Here is a 13,034-nt window from a genome sequence, read left to right as displayed (position 1 = left end):
TATATATTTTTTTTTTATCATCGGAATGTTTGAGTTTTCACATTTCAATTTCTGGAATTTCACCCAGCAACTTTGGATGGATCTTCCTGTACGTGTGTGCGAGTCTGTGTATGGGTGAGTGCTCAAGTTAAAATTAACAAAAATTGTGGAAACGTGGGGGGAGTGGAAGGGGTGTGGAAGATTGGGCCTGCAAATAAGTTTTGTATTAATGAAATTGCAAATATGTAAAACTTTTATACATGTTTCTTTATAAACTGACAAACTAATAGACTGAGTTTTGGCATGTTGTGTCACTGGGTCGGAGTCGTTGTCCTGGCACCATGGTCTCTCCCTTTGGTCCTTTTTCGGAGACCAGGTCTTCATATATGTGTGTGTGTGTGCAAATATCCTGGCAACTTTCTGCTGCAAAGTTTGAAAATGTATTTCAATGCATAGAAATGAATCTAATTTGTAAAATTTCATACAACAGTTGAAAAGTTATAAACGCGCAGGCACTTGCACTCGGCACACGGCTAGGATCCAGGATCCAGGATCCCAAAGAACTACTTCTCATCCCTGCACACTATTTTGCAATCCTGGTTGCCCTGCCTCACCCTTTTCCTTATTCCAACCGCCCATTTTCCCATTTTCCCCGGCCTGTTTGTGTGAAAACGTCGACAACTTGGCATGCAGATTGCAAACTTTCGAATAGCATCAGCGGCTCTAAGGCAGCAGCGCAAACCAAGAAAGGAAAAAAGTAAAATGCTGAGCAGATTTAAGTGGTGCTTTGTTATGCATAAATAAAATGCTTGGCAAGAAATAAGCAGGCTGGCTGACTGGCTGGCAGCGGCGAAAAAAAAACAACAACAACAAAAACAAGTAAAATATAAAAAAAAAACCAACTAGTACAAGCCAAAACATATTTTCAGTTTATTTAAAATAAATTTTACATTACTTAGCTCCCAACTAAAAAGCTGCAAACATGGGTCATGCCGAGGCACACGCCTACGACCGGCACCCCCCTATTCGCCTGCACCAATGCGAAAAGTAATTTACGCTCAGCCAACTTGCAAAAAACTTCTGCACAGTGAAAAAATATATAACATAAAAATGTTTGTTATTGTCATAAAAAATTATTGACCTGTGAAACAATTTATCTGTTTAATAGGTAAAAAAATCATCAATAAAGGGGAGGTTAAATAAAGAAGTCATTGCCCTGGAGCTATTGGTAAAGCAATTTTTAATAAATGCCTGAAGGCTATTTGCTTTTTTGTGTTATCAGGAAAGTTGACAAATTTTTAATTAAATATTACTTTCTTTTTTCAGTGACTTATGGCTTATATTCTATAGGAACTAAAAACATATCTGGTTCTACATTTTTTCAATATTTCTTACTCTACCTCATTGCCAACACTTGGCATAACAAAAAAAAGTAACAACTCACTTTCAAGTTTGTGAAATTGTCAATAATTGTAAAGATAATTTATTTAATGAAGAATAAATTGTTAACTAACTTTATAAACTAATGTAATTCTTAAGCTCTTCTTAAAGAAAATCCTTAAAAAATATATAACTTATTAATGAAAACCAGCACAGAGAAGCCTGAACTTTGGTAATATATATTTTTGGCCGTGTGGCTCTGAGCCTTGTCTGTGAAAGCTGGCTTTGGTTGTTCTGGCACTAGGCACAGGCTACGGCAAGCAGCCAAAGACAATTTTGTTGGCACTAATTGAATGTAAATACAATTTTGCTTTGCTGTCAAGTCTTGTGTCTAGGCGACGTCGCAACGCTGACGATGAAGACGACGACTACGACGAAAGGACGAAAAGGGCGATGTTGTTGGCGTTGCTCTATGACGACGTTGGCAATAAAACGAAACGAGCTGATTGTATGCTACAAACAACTGGTGCAGCTGCTGCCAGGAGTGGCAGGACGACTACTAGGACTGGCAGGACGACTACCAGGACTTCCTTCAACCCATTCAGAATCAACCAGCCCAACACCAGCCCAGGACCAGCCTCCATCTTCAGTCCGCACTCCTGCTGAAGTGTCGTTGTAACGTTTGGCACACAGATCAAGTGCAATGCAACGTGCAAAGTTGCAAAAAGCGCAAAAATCAACAGTATAAAATCTTTTATTTAGTGTCATCATCATCAACGCTGGCTCCCCTCCCGCAATCCGCTCTCTCACTGTACAATTTCCACAGAGCTCCAAGCTCCATCGCCCGCATCCTATGTTTTTGGGTGCACAAAATGTCATTTGCCGTTTTGAATTGATATTTACTTAAAATTTAATTACAAAATTTGTAAACATAAGTTCGCAGTTTAGTATATAGTAGTAGTGGGTTCACATGCTTGCCTTTTCCTATTTTTCAGTGGGTGAGTGAATCAACGAGTTTATGCGGCCAATCAGGGCCAAAAACTCCATTAATAACATTAAGCTCGACTCTCGATTCAATTAAAATACATTTGTTTTAAATTGCTTACAAATTGTTTGCATTCAGGCACTATTTTTTTTTTGTTACACTGTAATTGAATTACTTTTTGCCAGGACAATGTCCAGTCGCTGTTTTGGATCAAGGATCAACGCAGTCAGCCCAGCTGGCCAGGGAAAAATCGATTTAGTTAGTTGACCTTTTACGGTTTTATAAAAGTTAAACAAGCTGTTTTGTTATGTGTCTTATCGGATTTATGTAAATGAGTTAACATCAACTTGTAAAGGTTATATGAAAAGGTGAATTTATTGCCATCGGAAAAGGCCAATTATTTTTAAAGTTATTTGTATATTATTAACTGCGGCAATTAATAAAATTAATCCTTTAAAATCCCATGGTTAGCAAGAAAGTTTTTATTTAAAGTTGGCTTATTTGTATTAAAGAGATGTTTATTTTTTTTAATTTCAAATTTAACAATATTTATGTTGGTATTCATTTATGTTTTAATGGTAAATTTCTTTTTAAGGTTAATAAGAAAGATAAATCAGTTTAAAAATGAAGATTGTAATATAAAAGTGGGAAAATTCGCTTCCATGTCAAAGGTATTCTTAAATCTAGTTTCCCACGAGAAAAATGTCTTATAATTTTTAACAAATTTTAAATTAACTTACTTTATTTATCATAGTTTCTAATATATTTATTTAATTAATAAATTAAGTGACAGCAATTCTATTTTATAGCCCAACATGCAATTGACAATTAAACAAAATGGAATATAATAATTAACTTTTTCTGTTTGTTGGTATTTCAAAATTAGTTTTCAGCTCGAAAATAATGTAATTGATTTAAATAAATAAATGTTTGTTAATTAAATATATAAAGCCAACAACTGGACATGGGTAATGTGACTTAATTAATTAAAATGATAGTTTTTTATTACTTTTTAGTTTGTTATTTGGCGCTGCGTTGCTTGGAGAGTTTCAAGCTCATCTCTGCATTTTGCTGGAAACTGGTAAACTGGTAAAATCTTTTGCATGTGGGCGACAGGTTGTTGGTTAATTAATTCATTTATGCACATTAAGCGGTCGTGCTGGTTGTAAGTGTTCATTAGCATTTTCGCTATTTGCATCTATTCGAATGCAATTTTCGCGTTTGTGGTAATGACATTCGCAACCATCGACGCGCTCTGGTTTTTCCTATTAGTGGCGCCCAAATGTATGCTACATTTTCATCCGGAGATTCTCAAGCAAATTGTCCGGTATTCGGCGTGTGCGGGTATTAAGTGCACTGAGATTAATACTAAGCACGTTTTGTTGTTACTTAATTAATTTTAATTTTTAATATTTAAAATTAATTAAAAAATATTCTTAGCCACCTTTGTCGGCAATTTAGAATCCGTTTTAAACTAAATTTAAGCTTTTAATTACTCATAGAAAACGGAATTGATTTGATGTTTTTTCTCAGTGCCCTTGAGTGTGTTTGATATTTGTGTGAGTGGGCGATTATGCGATTGTGTTGGTGGTCCACTGGCCCGTGCCGCCTGTCTCGGAACAAATCAAATCATCATCAAATCATGCCAAAATCGAGTTAATTCATCTCCACAGTTCATTGCGTACTAACAAATGAGAAGGAGATGGCTAGCTCCATGTTCGATGGAGATGGGGCGAGGACTATAGGAAAGAGACAGGACGAGTTAGAGAGCCAGAGAGCTTATGCACTCGAAATACGCATTTCAATGCGGTTTTTCGGCATTTTGTCTAACGCAAAATATAAATGCATTTTGTCACTGAATGGCCAAAAAAGGGGGTTGTGGTGGTGGTGCTAGGGGGATGTGCTTGGTAGTGGTGGATAAAAATGCTCGACTGGCAAACAACGCTGCGTATAAGCGATGCTTGATTGCGTTTCCGGTTTATGAAATTTGTGGTGCTCTATGCAATAATTTGTCGTGGCTTATGTGACGTCAGGATCTCACTGCCTCTCATTCTCTCCATCTCTCTTTCTCTCTCTATCTGTGTCACTGATGGAATGCCTGCCTAAATGCGTGTGTTTGAGTGAGTGTTAATATTTTGTCGATTGGCGATGCAATATTTTGTCATTTGCGAATGCCATTATGAATTTATTTATTATTTTGCCGAATGCTCTGTGAGCTGTTGATTGCGTTTATTTACCACCCAACCACCCCTTCTCCTCCCCCTTTATTTACCCACCCACCATTTTTCGCAATGTGTATGTGTGTGTGTGCTTTCGTGTGATTTTCAATTCGTTTTTCGGCGTACGTGTGTTTTTAGCATTTTGCGTTAGCATCTGGCAAATTAAAGTGCAGGCAAGCAGAAATTCAATCTCTCGTTTGATTCACCATCTCCCTCGCACTTGACAGCGGCATCTCGCTCTTTGTGCCAACTTTAAATGCGGCAAAAGTCCCTTTTTTAGCCATTTCTCTGTCTGATTTAAATTACGAAAAGCGCACGTTTTATTGTTTGTTTCAATTGCCTGCTGACGAGCCATGGACTCAGAGATATAGCCAAAGAATCACTTGAAAAAAATGGTTATTTAATACTGTTATCGTTTTGATTTTTTACATTTTTCCCAGTTTAATATAAATTAAATTTTAGTATTCAGAAAGTGGATTTAAATTTCCCTTTAACAGAGTTTTTAATATTAAATCTCCACAGATTTTGTCATCATAAAGTCATCTGTTTTTCTTTATCTGTAGATTGACGACAGCAGGACGAGCGTAATCAGCAAATGTGCCAAACGTCCTCCAGCTTCGCCAACCAAAAAAGGTAGGGAAAACCAAATTAGTTTAATTTGTACGAAATCAAGCAAACGTATGAGAAGAAGCGAAAGGAAAAGCCAAAGGGAAATGACTGAAGTCGAAAAGACGCTCACCGAGATAGATAGAGAGAATGGAGGAACGGCCAAAAACTGTTTTCAGACAAATTTCTATTTAGCATTTAAGCAAGGACCGAGTCTCTGGGCAGCGAAATGAACTTGGGCTAATTACTCAATGCAAATTAAAATTCATGTCAAGCAGATTGGATTATCCTCACGCAACATTTAATGTCGCACTTAGCAAATGGCCAACACAGCTGGCAAAAAGGTAAACGGATAGCGAAGTCAAGGGCGTGAAAATGCGACGACAGGCCGTTGCAGGGGGGAGGGAAATGGCGATGAGATGAGAGGAAAAACCCAAACTCAAACCCAAGCGCTTCAGAGAGCAACAAAGAAGAATCTCTTTTGAAATGCTAATGTAAAAATTCTTTAAAGAAAATTACGCAATACATTATTTTGGTTTATTTTGCATTAAAAGTCAATTTAGTGTTAAGGTTCCGGGCAAGGCAAAAGAAAAGGAAAAGGGCACCCCAAAAAAACAAATGCCGAAGAGCTGGAAAAAAGAACTATAGAACGTAAAACAGCGCAACAGGATTGGGTCCTGCCAATTGGATGGACAACGGAACAGCCAGGACATTCGTCGTCGTGGCGATGACAACGCAACTTAGATCCCTCAAACCCTCGAGTTTTTGTTTTGCATTTTAAGTTGGAGCCGCGCACAGAAGGATACGGGCTAAAGCCTTCACACATTCCTCATCGCAGGGCAGGTGGCAAAGTGGCTGTATTCTTTACCAACCTGATTCTTTTCTTTCATTATAATTTCTAGGGGAAAATTCTTTACATTTTCATTGATAAAGATTGTAATTTCAGTTGAAAATTTGTATTATCTTCTTAAAAACATGATTAAATATTATAAAAAGCTGATAGAATGGTGAATATAATTATTTATTTTATAGAAAATAGCTTCAATTTTCATGGAAACGTTTTTAGTAGCATCCTAAATGATTCTCAAAAATCCTCCAGTTCCCTTTAGTGAAATGGGATTATAAGCTTTCCGCATTTAACTTCACAATATGCAACAAAAGCCATTATTATGGCTGCCTTCCACTTAGCCGCGCTCTTTTTTCCCAACATTTTTCGCCACGGTTTTTCCCTTATTGTGAGCCATTGTGTGAGCCTGAGCCGGGCGCTCCTTTTTCGTCGAGTGTCCTGCGTGGGACATTTGCCCGCGCCATTGCCGCGGCACGCTGCCTCTGCTCTTTATCTATTAAAACGCCTTCCAATTTGCATATTTCTGCAGCTGTAACAGCTGTCAACGCTGGACGCGACGCAGGACTTATTGTCGAAGGGGGTGTGGGTGGGGGATGGAGGGTAGAGCGACTGCTCTTAAGATAATGTCCAACGGCCAGCGGACTCGCCCCGCCTGAATGTCTGGGGCAATGGAGCGAGCAAATTAAAGCCCCGGTCTGGGAACGCAAATCGCAAGGGAGTGCGAATCCCTATTTGAAGGATACATTTTCGGGGGAGGAGCCATACAGCGATGTGTTGATGTCCCAGTAATCACATACTGAACTTTAGGAGATTTTGTTTGGTCAGAAACCTGGAATAGAATCCTAAGACCAGGAGGGAATTCAATCAAATTTTAGATCAGTTTCCCTAAAATTTAAATCGATAAATAAAATACAATATAAATTCCAAATACTTAAAACAAACTCTTATTCTGCTTTGCAGGATTAGTGTTAAATTGATAAATCAAAAATATTCTAGGTTCATATTTAAAATTATTATTTGTTAAGCTTTTTGGATTCTATGAATCTAACTTTAAAGGCTTTTAAAATGCAACTTACAAGTTTAAAGAAAAAGAAGGTTTACTAAAATAAATCACAGGGCATTGAAAGATCCGAACTTAAAACAAATTTTGACCCTAAACACTTTTGTTTCGTTTTATTCGGTTTTATGCCATTTTATTTCGCTTCTTTCGTTTGGCTTGTAACGCTGTCACATTACCTACATCAAGTGTCACTTTAAAACGCATTTTTCTTTCACTTTCACCCCGCTCGACAGCGGGTCTCATTTTGAAGTGTTGCTCAAAGCTGTCGCCACTTTGCTTTATCTAAAGACCGTTTCTGGCCCAATGTCCTGTCCCTTCCATTCCGTTTAAACCAACCAATTTGCCCCCATTTCCATCCTACCCTGGTAGGGTCTGGGGGCCTTGTGTTTGTAAACAATTCGAGGCACATTAAGTTCCAATTAAGTAACATTCCAGGCAAATCAGTGAGAGACAGAGACCCGGCCTCTGGCATTTGTTTATGCTGCTGTTGTCCTTGTTTTGGGGGCAGCAGCAAGAGCAGCAGCAGATTGCTTTGTTAATATTAATTTGTCATTAGTTTGGCTTACGAGCGTCTCGTTTAAAATGCATTGATAGGCCAAGTGGCTCTTATCACAGCTACAGCTGCGAGCTATATACACAACCATTGGATGGTCGGTTGGCTGGTTGGTTGTTTGGTCCATCGTTCGTCTTGCCATCAGATAAGTTTAATGCGCTTTAAACTGTTTGGCTAGGAGCTTGCGGTCTTGGCCGAGAGAGATGCGGGGCTAAACGCAATCCCCCCTTTAGGCCAGGGTCCCTTTGAAAACTAGGCACAACTGTTGCTTGGCCACTTTGCTGATGAAAGGGTGCGAAGGTATTTCGGTTGCGGCCCAACCGCAGCCTCACCTGCTCACCGGCTCAGCTTCTCATCCTTTTCCAGTGGGTTTCATCACTTGAAAAAAAATGGTATAGAAAACCAAAGTCTTGTTATTTATCTTGCTATTTTTGATTTTTTTTTATTATTATTTATTTTTTTAATAGTTTCCTTCAGCAAAGCAATAAATAGTTTCCCCTAGCTGGATTTTAGAAAACATTTTTCAAAATCAGCTTCGCCTGTTTGTCATTATTGGGGTCACAGTCTGATATCCTAAGTCGTAAATCTTCTTGGCTAGTCACCAACACTAAATTCTGTTCATGCGATTCCATAACTTCTAACGAATTTTATCGGAAATTGTACAAAAACTTTCTCAATCAGAAACAATATAAACCATTTTTAAGATTTTATTAATGAATATGCATAGGTTTTGGGTTTAGAAAAATTTATTTAACAAATGTCTAGTTTTTTTAAAAATAAATTTTTTAATAATATTTTTTTTTTTTTTTTTAATTTTATGAGGTTTAGTTTTTTTTTTCTTTCCGTCCCCCTGTCCCTCCCTCCCGTCGGTCTGGAACCGGGGGAAGTTCTTAGGAATTTTAGGTAATAAAGGGGAGATTAGGGGGGGTTTGGGTCCCACAGCCCCCCCCGAATTTTGTATTCACGCCACGCCCACTCAACGCCCACAAACCGAAAACCAAAAACAAAATCTCGAAACTATAAAAGCTACACAATTTGCTTAAGAACACGTATTTAGAGATGCCTCGCAACTTGCCACGAGTTGCATCCGGCCACGCCCACCTAACGCCCATAAACCGCGGAAACTGTGGAGTCCAATATTATTAGAATGCCTTCGTTTGACCTTGTGAACTATTTCGTTAATATCTATCGACTTACAAAAATTTTTCAAATCGAACATTATTTCGCTATTTATGAAGAAATAAGGTTAAAGGCTCCACGGGCAGTGACGTCACTATAAGCATACCAACATACTTCCACAATAGGTTCCCTAATTTCCACTACAAAATAATATTTAAAATCAAAAACAGAACGGGATCTATAGTGCGGCACTCGACTATAGCGTTTCCTCTTGTTTTTATTATTTTAATTTATTTATTTTTTAGTTAAATGTTTAGCTCGTTCGGTCCTGATTTCCATTTCTGTGCTTTTTCCTTTGCTTTAAAAGAACTTCTTTGTTTCTCAGTGCAATCTTGGCTTTATCTGGTCATCGGTCGAGCATCCTAGTGTGCCTTTCTTAGGATGCCACTTTGATGGACAGATCTTAGAGCACAAAACATAGAGATTTCATTTTCCGCAACAGGACCTTTTCGTTGGACTGGCACTCTTCGTTCTGTGGCTATGCCTTTTGCCGGCCATCAACTTGTTTTCTTTTTTTTTATTTTCATCTATGGATGTATATGTTTTTTTTACGCTTCAACACGGACGGACTATGCAATACATATACCTATATAGAAAGTGTATGTATTTATATAAACACTAGGAGCACTCAAAGGCTTCGGTCTCAAGTGTCGACGTTTTTTTATTTCACGCTACTTTGAGCTGATACACATGCAAATACACACACATTGCGGGGGCCACAAAGCGTAAAAATGTATAAAGCTTATGCCAACTGGCAACCCATTCTGGCCCACTGCCTTTAGTCAGTCAGTCAGTTTAGTTTAGCATACCATTCGCCGACCAAACTACGCATAAAAAGCTAAAAATATATATATAGTATAGTATATATGTTTTCAATTCAAGCGGCCACGGCAATGGCAACCGCACCATCTGACTCTGAATAGAGGTATAGAGTGGAATATGGCTAAAAAGGAAGGTGTTATCTGATTGCCATTTTAAACACAGCGCCCGCTGCAGCAATTTCGAGTGCAATTGGCAAAAGCACTGGCCAAATCAAAAGCGAAGCCCACTGAAAGGCTTGGCGAGCGCATAAAAACCAGTTAGATTCAATGAATGGGTTAGCAGCAGCAGCAGCACCAGCAGCGGTTCCAGTGTTTTCAAAACCTCTCAGCAATGAAAAAAGAGAGAAAAATACCTCGACTACTGCCCGAAGAGACATTAAAAGATAATCGGCACCAAGTAGAAGCGCAATCAGAGTTTCCCGTAGAGGATAAAAGACCAGCGGACACATTTCTTATTTGTCAACGGATTGTCAAAGCCAAGTTGTCAAACGTTGAGATCTTTAAAGAGCGGGGTATATGGCTTAGGTCATCAGATTTGCTTAGGAATATCCTGATGGTTACTTAAGGAGTATTCTTTTATGGTTATCTAAGATATGAAATTAAAACTTTTAAGTTAGGATATTAAGATAACCAAAAACACATTCCAAGTACATTAATATATTATATTATTTATACAAAACTTAATACACGAACATAATTCGTTTAATTGCCATAAACCGTACACAAATATTTGCCCATCAATGAGTGATTGTTCTCCAAAAATTATTATTAATTTACGTTCAATTACAACAATTAGGAAGTCAAGCCAAGCAGGCAACTAAACACCACAATTAGTTGACGGCATGCCATTGTGAATTATTAAGGATTCCCCACCGCGCAGGACATGCAAATACCGTTTGACTTTATTGGCCAACTGCAGTTCTTGACTGGTTTTTCGTTGCTGTTAATTGAAATAATAATTCATGCTCACGTAGCTCGTTAGGGCATCGGACATTTCCCCCTCTGTTTTCTTGGTCTCTCTATGTATATGTGTGTCTTCGATGTCCTGTTGCTTGTTTTTCTGTTTGCGTACGCTTTTCTGAGTCGCATGTGTGTGTTTGTTTGCTTACACTGGGAGAGAGAGAGAGTTGGTCTATAAGTGCAACGGGGCGTATGTGCAACGCAAGTCGTTTAAAAGTCACACACTAATTAAACGACACTCGGACACTTTGCTCGACTGGCCTGTGAGTGTAGGTTGCGGCATGTGGCATGGGATCGCATAGTGCTTACACTATCGGCAATTAAAATCTAAAAAGAAGTGAGTTCTTCCTGTCTGTAAAGCTGGGAAAAAAAAGAGAAGAAACCCCGTCTCCTATTTGCTTAAGCTTTTCCCTCATCTGTAAAGTAAGTGATTGAGCTCCGGTTAGCGCCAAGCTGGGCAAATAATGCGGTAAGCCACGCTAGATTTTAATGAATGAAAGCGATAAGCGTTTTCAATTGCTTCAAAGAAGAGCTGGACTCTGGGCAAATAAACAGCTGATATCGTTGGGCCATCAAAGTGAAACATTTACTACGAGTTTTTGTTGTATTCTTAAACCAAATGTTTTGGTTACATCTATCAAGATCTTTAAAAAATGATTAGAATCGTTATATTCCTAAATTTATGTTGCCCTTAACCACAATTTAAATGCTGACCCCATATCTCTTATCTATCGGTCTCTAAAGCAAATTTTACAAATTATTTTTTATGTTTATACCCATTGTTTGAGAAGTAAAAAGATTAGTTGCTTTCGTTGAGAAGTATATAAAAGTTAGAAGGATTTGTTTCCGACCCTATAAAGTAAATATGAACACCGAGTCAAGAGCCGAGTCTATTTAGCCATGTCCATCTTTCCGACCGTCTGTAGACCCGTAGAAGTAAGAGTTTCCGACTTTCTTTTAATTCTTTTCAATAATAATTTTTGTCAATACCTAATGGTTTATCAAAATTTTTATACTTTTAATATTTAACATTTATTAAGAAATTAGGTTTAAAAGTCCTTAAATAGGCAGTGAAGTCCCTCTTCAGTTATTTACCCCTTAGCCCTTTATCAAAAATGCGAATTTTGGTTTAACCTGATTGAATGCCCCAAATTTATAAGTACTTTGACCAAAACAAGGCCAAAAGTTGGAATGGCATATCTCGTTGGATTCGGTATTAAGTTTTTTATTAAAACTGCAGTCAACCCTAAAATTCTTCATTTTTGAAATTTTTTTTCGCAAAAAAAGAAAATGAGAAAATTGCCTATCTGAGATTTTATCCTCAAAATGATAGTATTATGTCCATAACCTTACCAATAATAATTCGAATATGGAATGCTATACCTCGATGAGCTTGTTTTCTAATTCCTAGTCGATCTCCATTTAAACTTAAAAAAGTACATTTTTAAAGTACAATTTATGAAAATGTTAAATTTGTCCTATCCTGTTTCCAAGCCTAAAATTTTAATGTTTTGACAATAACAATGCCGAAGAAGGTCGGAAAATGGAATGTCTGACCTCTTAAGTTGTATATTTCACTCGATTTTAGCGTTACTTCTTGTTTTTTATTATTGATACTATCCCCTTTATCCCTTTAACCACAATCCCATTACGTTGTCAAATAGTCGACTGTGGAATCATTAGGTAATCCCTGTTAAGTTTACCACAGCTAAAACTTCATACAAATTTAAAAAATTTTTTTTAAGTTTCGTTTTTTTTTCAGTTTTGTTTTTATTTTTGGTTTTTCGTATTGGTTTTTTTATTTCGAATAGCCACTTAAGCGAATGGGGAAAATGGACTAACACCATAGATGCCGCCGGCAGTGGCACCAAAGCCGCCAATGGCCGGATATCCAATATTATAGCCACCGCCATAACCATAAGGACGACCATAATATCCGCCAGCCAGACCCAAGCCGCTGGTGCCGTACAGATTGCCGTAAGGATAAAGTGAAGAGCGTATGCCGGCGTAGCTACCATAGCCACCGTATCCTCCATAGCCACCATATCCACCATAGCCAGCACCATATCCTCCTCCATAGCCACCCAAATAGGGATAGGGAATTTGGCGACTCACTCGCTCTCCCCTTTCGTCATCCTCAGTTTTTCCGGACTCATTTTGCTGCAGCGGTTGGCCAACTGTTGCGGCGATTAGCAGCGCATATAATCCAAATAAAAACCAGCTACGCATTATCCTTATGGCTCCTTGAACTGCTTGCTGGTCGCTTGACTTTATCAGTGGCTTTATGATTGCTCTCCGTGGGCACTCCGTTTGCTAACTGTGACCTGGCCAACGTGCGACCGGTGTCTTTATAGCCTAGAACTTTGGGCATAAAATGGAAACTTTTGTTTCGCGATTTCCTTTCCTTGGACTTGGTCTCTTTGTTTGTTTTTCTTTTTTTTTTGC

At 38.2% G+C, this 13,034-nt stretch overlaps 1 protein-coding gene across 1 annotated transcript; it reads right to left on the bottom strand.

Moving 5' to 3' along the window:
• Nucleotides 1-12,235: 12,235 nt before the first annotated feature.
• On the bottom strand, nt 12,236-12,939 carry LOC108116840 (keratin-associated protein 16-3). Its single transcript, XM_017228896.2, has one exon. It carries the CDS (start codon nt 12,816-12,818, stop codon nt 12,405-12,407), a length of 414 nt encoding a protein of 137 aa, XP_017084385.1. The 5' UTR covers nt 12,819-12,939; the 3' UTR covers nt 12,236-12,404.
• Between the last annotated feature and the right edge of the window lie 95 nt (nt 12,940-13,034).

The sequence above is a fragment of the Drosophila eugracilis genome, unplaced genomic scaffold (assembly GCF_018153835.1).
Source record: "Drosophila eugracilis isolate 14026-0451.02 unplaced genomic scaffold, ASM1815383v1 contig_415, whole genome shotgun sequence".
NCBI lineage: Eukaryota > Metazoa > Arthropoda > Insecta > Diptera > Drosophilidae > Drosophila > Drosophila eugracilis.
The sequence above is the reverse complement of the archived record's forward strand: the minus strand, read 5'-3'. Positions and strand labels throughout refer to the sequence as shown.

Coding starts and splice junctions, on each gene's coding strand:
- LOC108116840 (XM_017228896.2), bottom strand. CDS start 12,818: ATGCGTAGCTGGTTTTTATTTGGATTATATGCGCTGCTAATCGCCGCA.